Here is a 13,080-nt window from a genome sequence, read left to right as displayed (position 1 = left end):
CATGAATTTGTTGTTATCAGCACATATGATCCATAGCCACAGCTGTGCAGGAGACATGTTCAAAACGTTGGTCATGGTACTGTAATAATATTAATACACACAACTACATTATTGAAAGGTACGTTCAGTTGCACCCACTGCATATTTCAGCTATGCAGATATATATGAAAATAACTATTTTCTGATTCATGTAGGTTGAATATAAATAATACACAATTGCATAAAAAATAAAAAAATAATATATCCCGCATTTTCCCCTAATAACAATTGCAATAAATACGTGTGGTCCTGCTGTGACGTAGCAAAGGTGCGACCCGGTAGTAATCGCTCTACGCCAGCCAGCGAATTCCCGGTTGACCTTTTGAAGAAGCCATTTTCAATTTCATAACATTGTGCCAGCTGCGAAGGAGCTACGGGGGAAAAAGGACGAAAGTGGGGGGTTCAGGATTTAACAATCAATATTAAACCACTGCTGTCAACATTGACTTTGTTACACAGCATTGGACATGTTCTCTCTGTCGACCACGGTTCAGCCACAGGTAAGATTTGCAGCTGAATACCAGAGGAGTGAAATGGCAAATGAAGAGCTATGAACTGAACAAGCAGCCGATGGGTGAAGGGAGAAATATAATGTATTATAAAGAGTCTACCTCCTGATAAAGATCTTAAAAACGAATCGGAAGAACTGCATAAAGTGTGTTGTAGCGTTATGTGAACTGTTATAAGATGTAGAACAATTGGTCATTTTGTCTGTGAATCAAAGTTGTATTCTGTCAGCAAACCACTTTCAGGGTTTGACGTTAAACTCCCGAATTTCAACGTCATAGTAAATGTAACCAGTTTGATCCACCAGGAGTCTGTTAAAGTCCCGGTAGACCGCTGTCACACAACCCTACAGTGTCATAATGTAACTGTGCATTGTGTAATAGCATTTCAGACCAGTTCAACAGTATTGTTTAGCCTATTATATTCTGTGGGATGATTTTGTTTGAGTAAATCTCCACTGACTCTATATAACGTGTGTGTTCTAGTAGCGCTGCATCAGCACTGCGGCTGGGCGCTGAATGGCTCTGTAGCCAAAGGATGCAATGGCTGCACACAGTATACAATGTAACTTTAAATCTGAAGGAAGCTTTATATCCTATAAGCCTACGTGTGCATTTATATACATCCACAGAAATACTCGATGTGAATGTTGTAATTTTCTTCAGCTTCATTAGTAATTTTAGAAAGTTCCTGACATTAAATGTATTCATATTAATAATGATATAGGCTAGGCATTTTAGTAGGACTTAGTGCCCAACCTAGAAGATTTTATGTATATGTATTTAGCTTAAAATGTAATGCCAGATGTAAGCAAACTGAAGGAAAAAAGTTATATATCAAATTACATAAAATATTATATAATATTTTTTCTTAAGTTTGGCTTTAATTTAATGTTGAAATATAAAATGTAGGTTAGCATAATATTTATTGAAGGTTTTCTAACTCCATGTGATTTCAGATGTCATAACCCATTACGATAATGTAAAACGGATAACTTATATTTATATTGTTCCGTTTTAAAAAAAAAGTTTACACCTTTCATCTCCCAGAATTCAACTACTCTCACAAGTCATCTAATGTCCCTTCCAATATTCTAATATTCTAATAGTCGTGCCCATGCCTAATTATGAGAGAATCTATCAACCTGACTTACTGAAACACTCAAATCCTTATGCCCTCATTTAATCTTTAGATTATTTCATAAGTGAAGTTGCATTATTAATGCAGATAAATGCAGGGAGATTTTATCTATCTGCCTAATAATGCATAATGCAGGTGTGGTAGAGTGTGGACTCCCCCTAATGAATGGTATTGTGTGAAAAAGCTAGTGGTCTAAAACTCCAGACATCTGATACATTTATAATTATACATTTTAATACACTTTTTTGTAAAAACGAATACAATATTTTTCTTTCAAACTAATATATTAAAAAGCTCTGTGTGAAACAAATGCAGGAAGATTTACTTCACTTTTTTATTTTCTCTTTTTGTTTATCCAGATGCTCGGTGGCAGAGTAGTATGCAGAACCCAGTACCATTTCTGATTTATTTTGTTGAACAGTTGAAATAACTTAAGCATGTTCATATCACTGTGAAAGATATTCGCTGTGTTGTTACATCTAAAATACCATCCCATTCGTCACTTGATCTTGCGTTCTCTGCAAACTCTTTAGTCAGTAAAGAAATGTGGTTGACTTCCCCAGATGTTATAACACACTGGGAGACATATCTCACAAAATTTCACTTCTACAAAATGTTGCAGCCATTGTAAAGTACTGTGTAAAGTAAACTAGTTTGAGTTACGTGGGTATGATGGCAATATCCGTAAGTGTTTGGATGTAAAAATGGAAAGTTGGAGAGAGAAGTTACTGTCCCCCAAATACCTTCAGTGATCTAAACTGAATCTGTTGCCTTGCATACTCCATATGTAGGTGACCCTGTCATCGACGCCATATAGCCATGCTTGTCCACTATCACACGCACACACACATTTATAAATGTGTACGAAGCTGTATGAAATTAAAAACTCCCCTCCCCACAGAAAGGGAAAACCTATTTGTACACAGTTTATAGCCTGCTTACTCTTAAGACCTGACATAGTGATTGACTGAAGAACAACAGTTATTCCCTGACTTATGTAGAAAGCAGAATTATTTACTGCTTGGCAGATTTTTTTGTCAGAGTTTATTCTCTGCTGATATGAACAGATTTTCCTTAAAGATTCATACCTGTTTGACAGCTCTGTTTTTCTCTGTTTAATAATCCGTTTATTTTTACAGGTAACCGTCCCTCTGAGTCACCTCATCAATGCCTTCCATTCCCTGAAAAGCTCAGCCAGCTCTGTAAGCACGGCATCTGTTCAGTGTCTGCAGAGAGAGACCACTCTAGAGCTTGACCTTCAGAGCAGCGAGGTAAAGGACTTTTCCCAATTGTTTTCATGTTGGCAGTCGAGAATAAGATTTTTCAAATCATTGAATGTTCCTACTTAATTCTAGGATACAATTTCCTACATTTACAAAGGTAATGATCTCACTACAGGGTTCTCTGAGATTGTGTTCGGTTATATGCACAAATGGGTGATTGTTCTTTATTTTAAATCTAGTATGGCTGTCTAAATTAACTTGAAATTGATGAGTTAACCCTCTCCCAAAATTAGAAACTTAACAGTCCTGCAAAGTCCTCTTTCTCTTTTCAAACATTGGCAATTATTTTTTTGGCTTCAGAAGAAAAGCAGCTCTTATTTCCATGTCTGAATATTTTGTTAAAAAAGTAGGTATTTCTTTGTCAAGCCTCTAGATTGCATCATCCGCATAGTAGGAATATGTCCTGTAGGTCTAATGACATCCCCATGTATCTATTTAAAAACAAAGGAAACTATTCATGAGTTTATGTTAAACAGTACAACTACTAGATAATAAACATTTGCACCACCTCAGTGGAAATGTTTTGAAAGGCTATTTAAATCAACAACTTGGATATTGTTTATTTGGTTATTGTTTTGTCTCTGACTATTAAACCTTGGCAGATTCCAGTTAACCCTGTGTTTTTGTTAAAGCCTCTTAATTCTATTACACGAGCAAGGATTATTGCAGTCTCCCCACCTTTATCAGCCAGACATATTGTAAAAGTCTTGACACTTTCTTTCAGTACTCTAATGTACGTTTTCTCCATGCTAATAGTAAAGGGATGTATTTTTTATATCCTTTTATATCCTACATTCCTCAGTAAAATGTGCTGAGATTTGCCCTCTTCCCTCCTCAACAACTTCAGTGTATATTGTGATGGAAAACAAACATTGATTTTCCACTTGTCTTTACATGTGCATCAGCCCTGTGTAAACTTACAGATTTCTGTTTTGTAAACAGATCGTTAAACAATAATAATGTTAGGCTTAAACTGCTTCAGTCATTATTATTTCAGGTCACAACAACCTCTCTAGTTTGAAAATGCAATGTTTTTGTAATTGCCTTGTTTTTCTCCATTTGTAGCCCACATTAAACTTGAGGGATTTGGGCCTGACCGATCTGAGAGTTAGTCAGCTGGATGACCTTGTGAACAGACTTCTTCCCAGTCTCTCCACAGAGCAGCACCCCAGCCAGTCTTACTGGAGAACATCCCATGTCTCTGCAGAGTCCTTCTTTCAAAATAAACATGGTAATGCAACATCTAGATAACTTAGTTGAATTTACCATCTATTATCATGTGTTTATCAAGTGTGACTGGGTTGATTTGATTAAAAAATGTTTTAGTTTTATATATATATATATATCTCACTGGCACAATAATCTTCAGCATTGTTTTTCATGTTCCAGATGTCGGTTATCTCCATGCATTATGTTATGGGGGGAGCTTTATTTTGGGTTACCCTGTATTAATGTTGTGATTGGTTTTAATGTATGTTTCCCACAGGGTTCTCAAGCAGAACATTTGGTGTTCTGGGCTCCATGGCACTTTACAGACACAGCCCTAGTCCTCTACAGGCGGTTTGTTCAGACCTTCAGCACTGGCCAGGTAAGGATATACAATATTAGATCACCTGCTATGTGATGACTTTATTGGCAGCAGCTTGGCTGCAGTCATGCATGTGGGTCATCTTTAGTTGAAAGTTCTCCCTGAAGTTGCATGGTATCATGTGAAGCCGTGCATCTTAAGGTACTCTGATCTGAAAAGTGAGCTGCTTCATAATTTTTTCAGGTGTCTGTGTTCATCCTAAGTGCTAAAAGTCAGAATGTTTCCTGCAGATCTTTCTGCTTCAGTCATACTGAGAAGGGTATAGTTTCGGATAAAGATGGTATTTCACTTTAATATTTTTTTCACAAAACAGTTGGTCTACAATACCATGCATGCTTAAACTTTTCCTGGTGTAGAGCATCTGCCATTCCCAAATGATTTCAAAACCTCTGGTAATGCTAAGCCATTACTTATAATGGGTTCCAAGTTAAACAGCTGTGTACACATGTTTTTTTGTTGCTGTTTTTATTCAATTGTCTTGCTTTATTTATTTTATGCACAGTTTGGTCTAAAGCTTTGAACATGTCACAAAGCATATTTTTTTAAATGTTGCTATTTTTCTCAGTGGTTCCCAACCCTAGTCCTGGAGGACCCCCTAAACTGCTGGTTTTTGTTCCAACCAAGCTCTCAATTACTCAATTGAACCCTTAATTGAACTAATAATCCTAACTCAGAGCCTTTAATTATTGGAAACATTAGGGGGGTTAAGTTAAGTATAGAATTGTATAAATAACTTATTAAAGAACCACCCTTTTTATACAAAAATAAATTGCAAAGTCAAATCTAAGCAGGTTACTTCAATTAAGTAATTTAGAGCTCAGTTGGAACAAAAAACAGAAGGTTAGGAGGTCCTCCGGGACCAGGGTTGGGAACCACTTCTCAACTGCGTTAAATACAGTACATGTCCACTAAAACACTGGGATACTTGATATTTTGTATTGCTCTCATCATGAATGGACCTGAGGATTCAGTTACTGCATCTGAATTTGCAATCTATCGTATTTTTTTTCTTTTTTTCTTTTTAAGTGTGGATCCAAAGTCGAGGCTTTAAAACGCTTAAATCCAAAACCAGACGCCTGCAGTCGAGTTCCGAGCGTGCTGCCGAACCAGAAGGTTACACTCCATCCTTCATGAAGGTTTGATTTTTTTCTTCTTGAACTGCGTCACAGTGTATACTTAATTTATTGATCATAGTAAATTGCTGATGTACATATTAATTTCCTTGTTCCTATTTTAAACTTCTGTACTTGTTGTTTTAAGAATGTGGAAGTTCTATAGAACATTTACTGAAGTTTCTGAAACTTATTTTTTCCCACTCTGATTCCTTCTTTCCTGTTCCACGTCTTGATGTCATATATTTTCTTAATTCTGATGTGTTCTCTCTCTTAGGGACTCCTGACGAGGGACAAGGTACCTGAAGTAGAAAGTTTAGACAAACTTTTGAAAAATAAAAATATCCCCGATTCCCAGCATGATGCGTTCAAGACTGGATTTGCAGAGGGGTTCTTGAAAGCACAGGCACTCACACAGAGAACACAAGGCATGTTTTCTACCTGTTCCCTAAGGAATATATCTGAGCATTTAGGACCTTAAGCAGTACCTCTTCACAGATATTTCTATTGCCACCTATTACAAAATGACACTATCAGTATCACAATGTTAATTAACAAGTTCAGATGTATTTTATAAAGATTTAAAAGTTAGGGCTTTTGGATTTCAAAATCTCGAAATAAAAGATTTACTTTGCAATAAATGGAGCAATGTTGTCAAATTGACACTAGGTGGTGTCATTGTATTCTAGTATAGCTGGTGTCAAGTTTTACCAGCTGATGGTCTTTTCTCTGTCACAGATTCTTTGAGGAGGACACGGCTCATTCTGTTGGTGCTCCTGGTGCTGGGTATATATGGGTTGTCAAGAACACCCTTTTTATCTGGTAAATGATCCTTTTTTAAATTTAAATGTATTTGTGTAACACTAGACATGGCAGCTTTCTCATCCACCATTTTTCCTCCTCATTCTTTCAGTAATATTAACGCCACTCTTAACATTATTTTGATTTACTTTTTGAAGCCAGTAAGAGAACATTTATTCGCATTGTTAAATGTGAATTAAATATATTTTTTCCAACAGTGCGATTTAGAACAACATCTGGACTTGATGCTGCTGTCGATCCTATCCATATGAAGAATGTCACATTTGATCACGTGAAAGGGGTATTTACAAATAGTCTGCAGTATTGTTCTTTAATCTTATTCTGATGTATGAAGTTGGCGTGTGTTTACTCACTCTTTGTTCTTTACAGGTTGAAGAAGCAAAACATGAACTGCAGGAAGTTGTAGAGTTTCTTAAGAACCCAGGGAAATTCACAGTGCTGGGTGGAAAGCTGCCTAAAGGTGGGCAGAACATTTATCAAACTTACTTTATACCAACTCAACATGGGCTTGCTTTTCATGGACAGGAGCAGACATTAACCAGATTATAGTGAATCTGTTCAGTCGTCTGTCCTTGTTCCCCTCAGTGCCCCCCCGCTCCTGAACCACCTGATTTAATACCAGAGTGAAATAGTTATTTCAGCTGTTGTGCGGTTTCATGCAGTGCCAGTGCTCCTCTCTCTCTGCAGGCATCCTTCTTGTTGGTCCACCAGGCACAGGGAAAACCCTGTTGGCACGAGCTGTGGCTGGTGAGGCCGATGTGCCGTTTTACTACGCCTCTGGCTCCGAGTTTGATGAAATGTTCGTTGGAGTGGGAGCCAGTCGCATCAGGAACCTCTTCAGTGAGTAATCCTTTAGGAAACTGGACCTTTCAGAATAGCATGTTGTTTTGCTTTTTCAGCGTTCTGTTTGGTATATGTAAAATATAGTAACGGTGCAAAGTATTACCTTTTGAAGTGCAGCAAAACAGCATAATGTGGATATTGCAATAAAGTATTTTCTTCAGGCTGGAGTATAGCACCATGTGTTGAACAGCGTTGCCTTGTCATCTACCTGTGACTGTAGCCAAAAGACTCGTACCCATCAAATTCTACATAAAGTGGTGTGTGGTATGACCCATATCTTTTTGCATTGCTTTTCTTGATCTCTAAGGGGAAGCAAAAGGCAATGCACCTTGTGTCATCTTTATTGATGAGCTGGACTCTGTTGGTGGAAAGCGAATTGAGTCTCCTATGCACCCCTATTCCAGACAGACCATAAACCAGCTATTAGCAGAGATGGATGGGTAAGTTGAACATCTAATCAAAACTATTTAAGAAAACAAATCCTACAAAATAGTTAGTACGTGGCCCTATTTCCCCTTTGTCCACATCAAGAGTTTGTTTGAATTACTGACTGTGAATCTTTACTGTAGTGCCTTACAGTGTCAAGCGATTTAATTATTTCGCTTTTCTGTTTATGCTTAAATCTATTTTAATAAAATAAATCAGAATAAAAATGTGAACAAGTGTTTACTAGAAAACATTGCTTACTTGTCAGACTTTGTGCACCAATCATGCAGTGTGATTTTAATTACATTGATGGAGACACCAGATGAACGTATGTCAGTTTTTTTTAACAAACATAATGCACTATAAATTAACAGCAACACCTACATTCCTGTTTCTCAAAATAAAATAGTCTACAAATCTGTTTTTTTTTTCTTCTCTCTAATATACTGAGATCTCAAGTTTTGTAAATGTGCATCTTTGCTTAATTTTCTTTGCACAGAAACTCTTATTTGAGTCCAGAAACAGGTTGTGAAAATTACGCATCACTCTTTACTGAGGTTTCATTATCACTCAATGAGGACTGAATAATTTCTTATTTTCATTCCATCTTAAATATTCTAATGTCTGCAGGTTTAAACCAAACGAAGGGGTCATTATTATAGGAGCAACAAACTTCCCAGAGGCTTTGGATAAGTAAGTTACCTTAAACCTTCAAAATCTGTTACTCTTAGTTTGGGCATTAATGTGTTGCATTCCTGTTTACTTATTTTATTTTAACCAGCTTATGAGAGAGCAGATTGATGGAAGTAACGTTAAAACTCTTTTTCAGTGCTTTGATCCGTCCTGGACGCTTTGACATGCAGGTCACTGTTCCCATACCAGATGTGAAGGGGCGCACAGAAATCCTCAAGTGGTACCTCGACAAAATTAAAGTGGATTCTGGTACATGGCTCATTTGGGTCTAAATGTCCTTTTAATTTGAAATATACCTCATGCATTATCACAAACCTAAATCTTCACTAAGACACTATTTAAATTAAAAAGTTTCGGAAGCTCAGAAGCAATGCTTTAGTTCTCTTAAGTTGTTGATCTGCTGTCATAGACTTGTATTGCTCCCTCGATTATTTTGGGACAATGACTAATAGTTTCATATTTGCAAAGCTATTGACCAAATATACATTTTTTAACATTTCACTTTATGAACTTGATCTGGCACACAGTAACCATCATTAACTGTGCATTTCTTAGCGGTTAATGCCCAAATCATTGCCAGAGGAACAGTGGGCTTCTCTGGAGCCGAGCTGGAGAACCTGGTGAACCAGGCCGCCCTGAAGGCCGCAGTGGATGGGAAGGACATGGTCACCATGAAGGAACTGGAGTTTGCCAAAGACAAGATCCTGATGGGTATGTATTCTGGCACATGTTATTGTGCTACTTGTTGTTATTCTCCCACTTAAAGCGTGTGCACAAGGCATATCATTAGTGCAGATATGCTGTAAAGAAGGGAATGAACTACAGTGCTGACTGAGACTAACTCTTATATTTCCATAATGGATTGTAGGTAATTACTGTTCATGATGATTTTGTGTGTGTGTGTGTGTGTGTGTGCAATCCTCAGGCCCTGAACGTAAAAGTGTTGAGATAGACCAGAGAAACAAAACCATCACTGCGTTTCATGAATCGGGACATGCTATTGTTGCCTATTATACCAAAGATGCTATGCCCATCAACAAGGCTACAATTATGCCAAGAGGACCTACTCTTGGTCATGTGAGTACACAATATATAGTGCTTTTGTTTTATATCATTTTGTCTGTGTTATGTAGATTATCAAAATTGATTTCACTGCAATTTTTGAGCAATCACACAGTGCACTCACCTTTTAGGCAAAAGTCAAATTTTTAATCTAATTCAGTTTTTACAGGTGGTCAGAAACAATGCCTGAGAATAAAAGTTACAGCATACAATTATTGAGGTTAATCAATACTATTCATTAATCCATTGTCCAGGTTTGTTAAACACTGAGTTTCCATCCTGCAGGTATCAATGCTCCCAGAGAATGACAGATGGAGTGAAACACGTTCTCAGTTGCTGGCACAGATGGATGTCAGTATGGGAGGAAGAGTGGCCGAGGAGCTTGTATTTGGACATGAAAACATTACTACAGGTATGCCATGGTTTTGTACTGGAAAGTGTATTGTCATAGACATCATACAAGTATCATTACTGATTTTTAAAAGAACTTATTTTAATGTATTTTCAGGCGCATCAAGTGATTTTGACAGCGCAACCAAAATTGCAGTTATGATGGTGACCAAATTTGGCATGAGTGAAAAGGTAAGTGTTCCCATTGTACACACTTGAATGTGCTCTTGTTCTTGCTTGTCTTCATTCAGGGTGGAGTACTTTAAAGTGCTACTTTGTTTTGCACTACAACACGGACATCTCCATGCTTTTAGATTTGCATGCGTACATATCAATGGGCTGGATGCATCGAATTCTCTGTCGCAGTGAAACATGTTTAATATCCCCAGCTGTTGCATTTGTTTTGATTTAGCTGTGCCTTCTGTCCTCTGTTTTAGCTGGGGGTGATGACCTATGGGGACAAGACAAAACTCAGCCCCGAGACACAAGCTGCTATTGAACATGAAGTGAGAATACTCCTGAGGGTAAGTGCCCAACCTTCTACAATTCTTCTGGGTTGAATTGAACATTATATCCTTTTCAAAACTATTCTTCATCCACCTTTAAACATCCGTGGTAGTGTGTGGTAGACATTGGCCAAGAAGCAGACTTATGTTTTTCAACAGCCAATATGTTATTCAAGCTCTTAACTTACAACTTTAGTGCTATACTGCTTGATGACTTTTGGGTGTATTGTCAGCCATGTTTAAGTAAACTCTCGATATTTTAACCCTTTGCATTGCATTTATTTGGGACTAATCTGGTACATAAGGACTAGTTTATTTCCTGGGAAAATAACGTTGCGTAGTGTCTTGATTTCATTCCAAAGCATTGAAACCCCTGTAGAACTTCTGTGATGTATAAAAGTGAAAACTGTGTGCAACATGCTCCTCTATGGCATCCAGTAACATGCTCCTCAATCATGATTTCTGCCTTATTATAACATCTTGGATATCTGGCAGATTGTAATGTCCTAAACGGGGGGTAATTGAAGCTGCGGCCTTGTTTGTGGCATATAAGAGCTCTATAGGAAATTCCCTATGGGCTCAAGCAGTAGTCGACTTTCCAGGACAAGAGTTGGTCAAGCAAGCCCTAAAGGCTCCCTAACCTTTATAATTAGAAACCGTCTCTTTCTTGTGTCCACAGCCTGTATATTCTGTGAGTTCTATAAAGGGTTCATACAGGTTTCATATGATGAATAAAGATGTGGCATTGATGATCAAACTGTTCTGAGTGTTTGTTTTTATTCTTATAGGATTCATACGAGCGAGCTAAAAACATCCTGAAGATGCATAATAAAGAACACAAGAACTTGGCTGATGCTTTGTTAACGTATGAGACTCTGGATGCCAAAGAGATTCAAATGATTCTGGAAGGAAAGACACTGGGGGTGAGATGATGATTCTGGCACAGACTGCTGCGATTCTCCTGAATGTAAATATGCAATAGAGCAAGGGAGGGGGGCACTGAATGAAATTGTCTAGTTTATTTTTCTTAATATATGACTATGTATACACATTTTATCCACCTTAGTATTTTCCTTCAAATATTCTGGGCAGGATTGGGGTTTCATGTGGGAATCATTTATCTTTTCCCCCATTGTGTCTTTAGTGAACAAATCACTGACGCTTCCCTACAAGTCAAAGGTATCTCAGGTGTACAGGCAGTTGACTTCAGAGTCATCAGTGTTTTGTAGAGTGTGTGTGGACTCTATTTATTTTTATGTTACATTTTTAATGTCCGGTTCTGCCTTGAAAGTCTATAATGGAGTGTCCTTTGCTGTGTTATTACAGTAGGGTGTGTTACCTGATCACATCATACCTTTTATTTCCAACATCCAGCATTTTATTTTCTTTTTTTCTTTTCATGATTTGCTTTGTCAGTATGTACCTGAGAGAAGTGGAAAATACACCTCAATAATAAACATTAAAATTTGCTTGAAATGGTGATTTTATTTTGGACGTATTTAATTGACAACTGTCATATAAAACCTGAATTGTTTAAGGCCAAGGTCTGAGGATATTGCCTTGTTTTTGACATGGCATCTAGACTTAATTACCATTAGCACATACATATTTTACTTGGTACAATAAGTATTATGCAATTAACTGTAAGAAGGGGGGGGTTCAAAACATGAACAATTTGAACAGTAAATCGAACGCATGACTACACTGGTTTCTCTCAAGATGTTGGTTTGTTCCTCTAAATCATATTTGTGTTTCTCTTATACCCCGTTTCCACTGGCCATGTTTAGGTGCACCTCCGTGTGGCCAGGCTGTAGCTGTGCACCTAAACTTTGCTGGCAGCATTTCCATTCATTGTCATGAGGTACAGCTGCCCTAGGCGTCTGTGAGATACGAAAGGTCAAAACGCAGGGGACACTCGGCATTCTGGGATTTAATGTTTTAAACTGGAGGCTGAAATACCTCTAACATTAAAGTGCAATAAACATTGGGCTGAAACTTTTTTATGATATCTAACAGTCTTATAGTATAAGTTATACCAGATATTCAAAAGTAGAAACCGGGACACATTGAAAAAATATATAAAACAAATGACATCACTTAAAAATATGATTGTTAGAAAATGTAGTGTTCATTTTGACGTATCTTTTCCCGTTTCATCTAGTTTATTTTGTTTACCTGCGCATTGTAACTAACCGTGTTACTTCTCCCTTTATCATGATCCGATTAACATTGACAATATAGCTTAATTTAAGTATACTAGATATTCTCCCTTATTATTTATCTGTTAGAATTAACTGCGTTTAATTATTAAATACAGTGCGCATGGGTTTCACTCTGTCCAGTGTAGCCACTACATATCTATATCATGAATGTACAGTATGACATACAGCTCTGGAAAAAATTGAGATCACTGCAATTTTTTCTTAAATCAGCATCTCTACATAAGAAAGTTTACAAACGAGAGGAGGCCATTAGACCCATTGTGCTTGTTTGGTGTCCATTAATAATTAAATGATCCAAGGATCCTATCCAGTGTATTTTTAAATGTTCCCAAATTTTCAGCTTCAACCACATCGCTGGGGAGTTTGTTCCAGTTTGTGACAACTCTCTGTGGAAAGAAGTGTCTACTGTTTTCTGCCTTGAATGCAAGTCATTCAAGACAGGCTGTC

The 13,080-nt window shown here is 37.4% G+C and overlaps 1 protein-coding gene across 1 annotated transcript; it reads left to right on the top strand.

The window, feature by feature from the left end:
* The first annotated feature begins 366 nt into the window (after positions 1 to 366).
* On the top strand, positions 367 to 11,887 carry LOC136764136 (ATP-dependent zinc metalloprotease YME1L1). The gene is made up of 19 exons (XM_066717952.1): positions 367 to 539; positions 2,826 to 2,957; positions 4,035 to 4,200; positions 4,456 to 4,557; positions 5,584 to 5,693; positions 5,947 to 6,097; positions 6,408 to 6,491; positions 6,689 to 6,771; positions 6,861 to 6,951; positions 7,179 to 7,331; positions 7,642 to 7,774; positions 8,391 to 8,453; positions 8,590 to 8,702; positions 9,009 to 9,164; positions 9,379 to 9,530; positions 9,801 to 9,927; positions 10,024 to 10,097; positions 10,343 to 10,429; positions 11,200 to 11,887. Exons 1-19 carry the CDS (start codon positions 507 to 509, stop codon positions 11,341 to 11,343), a joined length of 2,154 nt encoding a protein of 717 aa, XP_066574049.1. The 5' UTR covers positions 367 to 506; the 3' UTR covers positions 11,344 to 11,887.
* Positions 11,888 to 13,080: the final 1,193 nt, after the last annotated feature.

Source organism: Amia ocellicauda, chromosome 2 (genome assembly GCF_036373705.1).
Source record: "Amia ocellicauda isolate fAmiCal2 chromosome 2, fAmiCal2.hap1, whole genome shotgun sequence".
NCBI classification, from domain to species: Eukaryota; Metazoa; Chordata; class Actinopteri; order Amiiformes; family Amiidae; genus Amia; species Amia ocellicauda.
The sequence above is the reverse complement of the archived record's forward strand: the minus strand, read 5'-3'. Positions and strand labels throughout refer to the sequence as shown.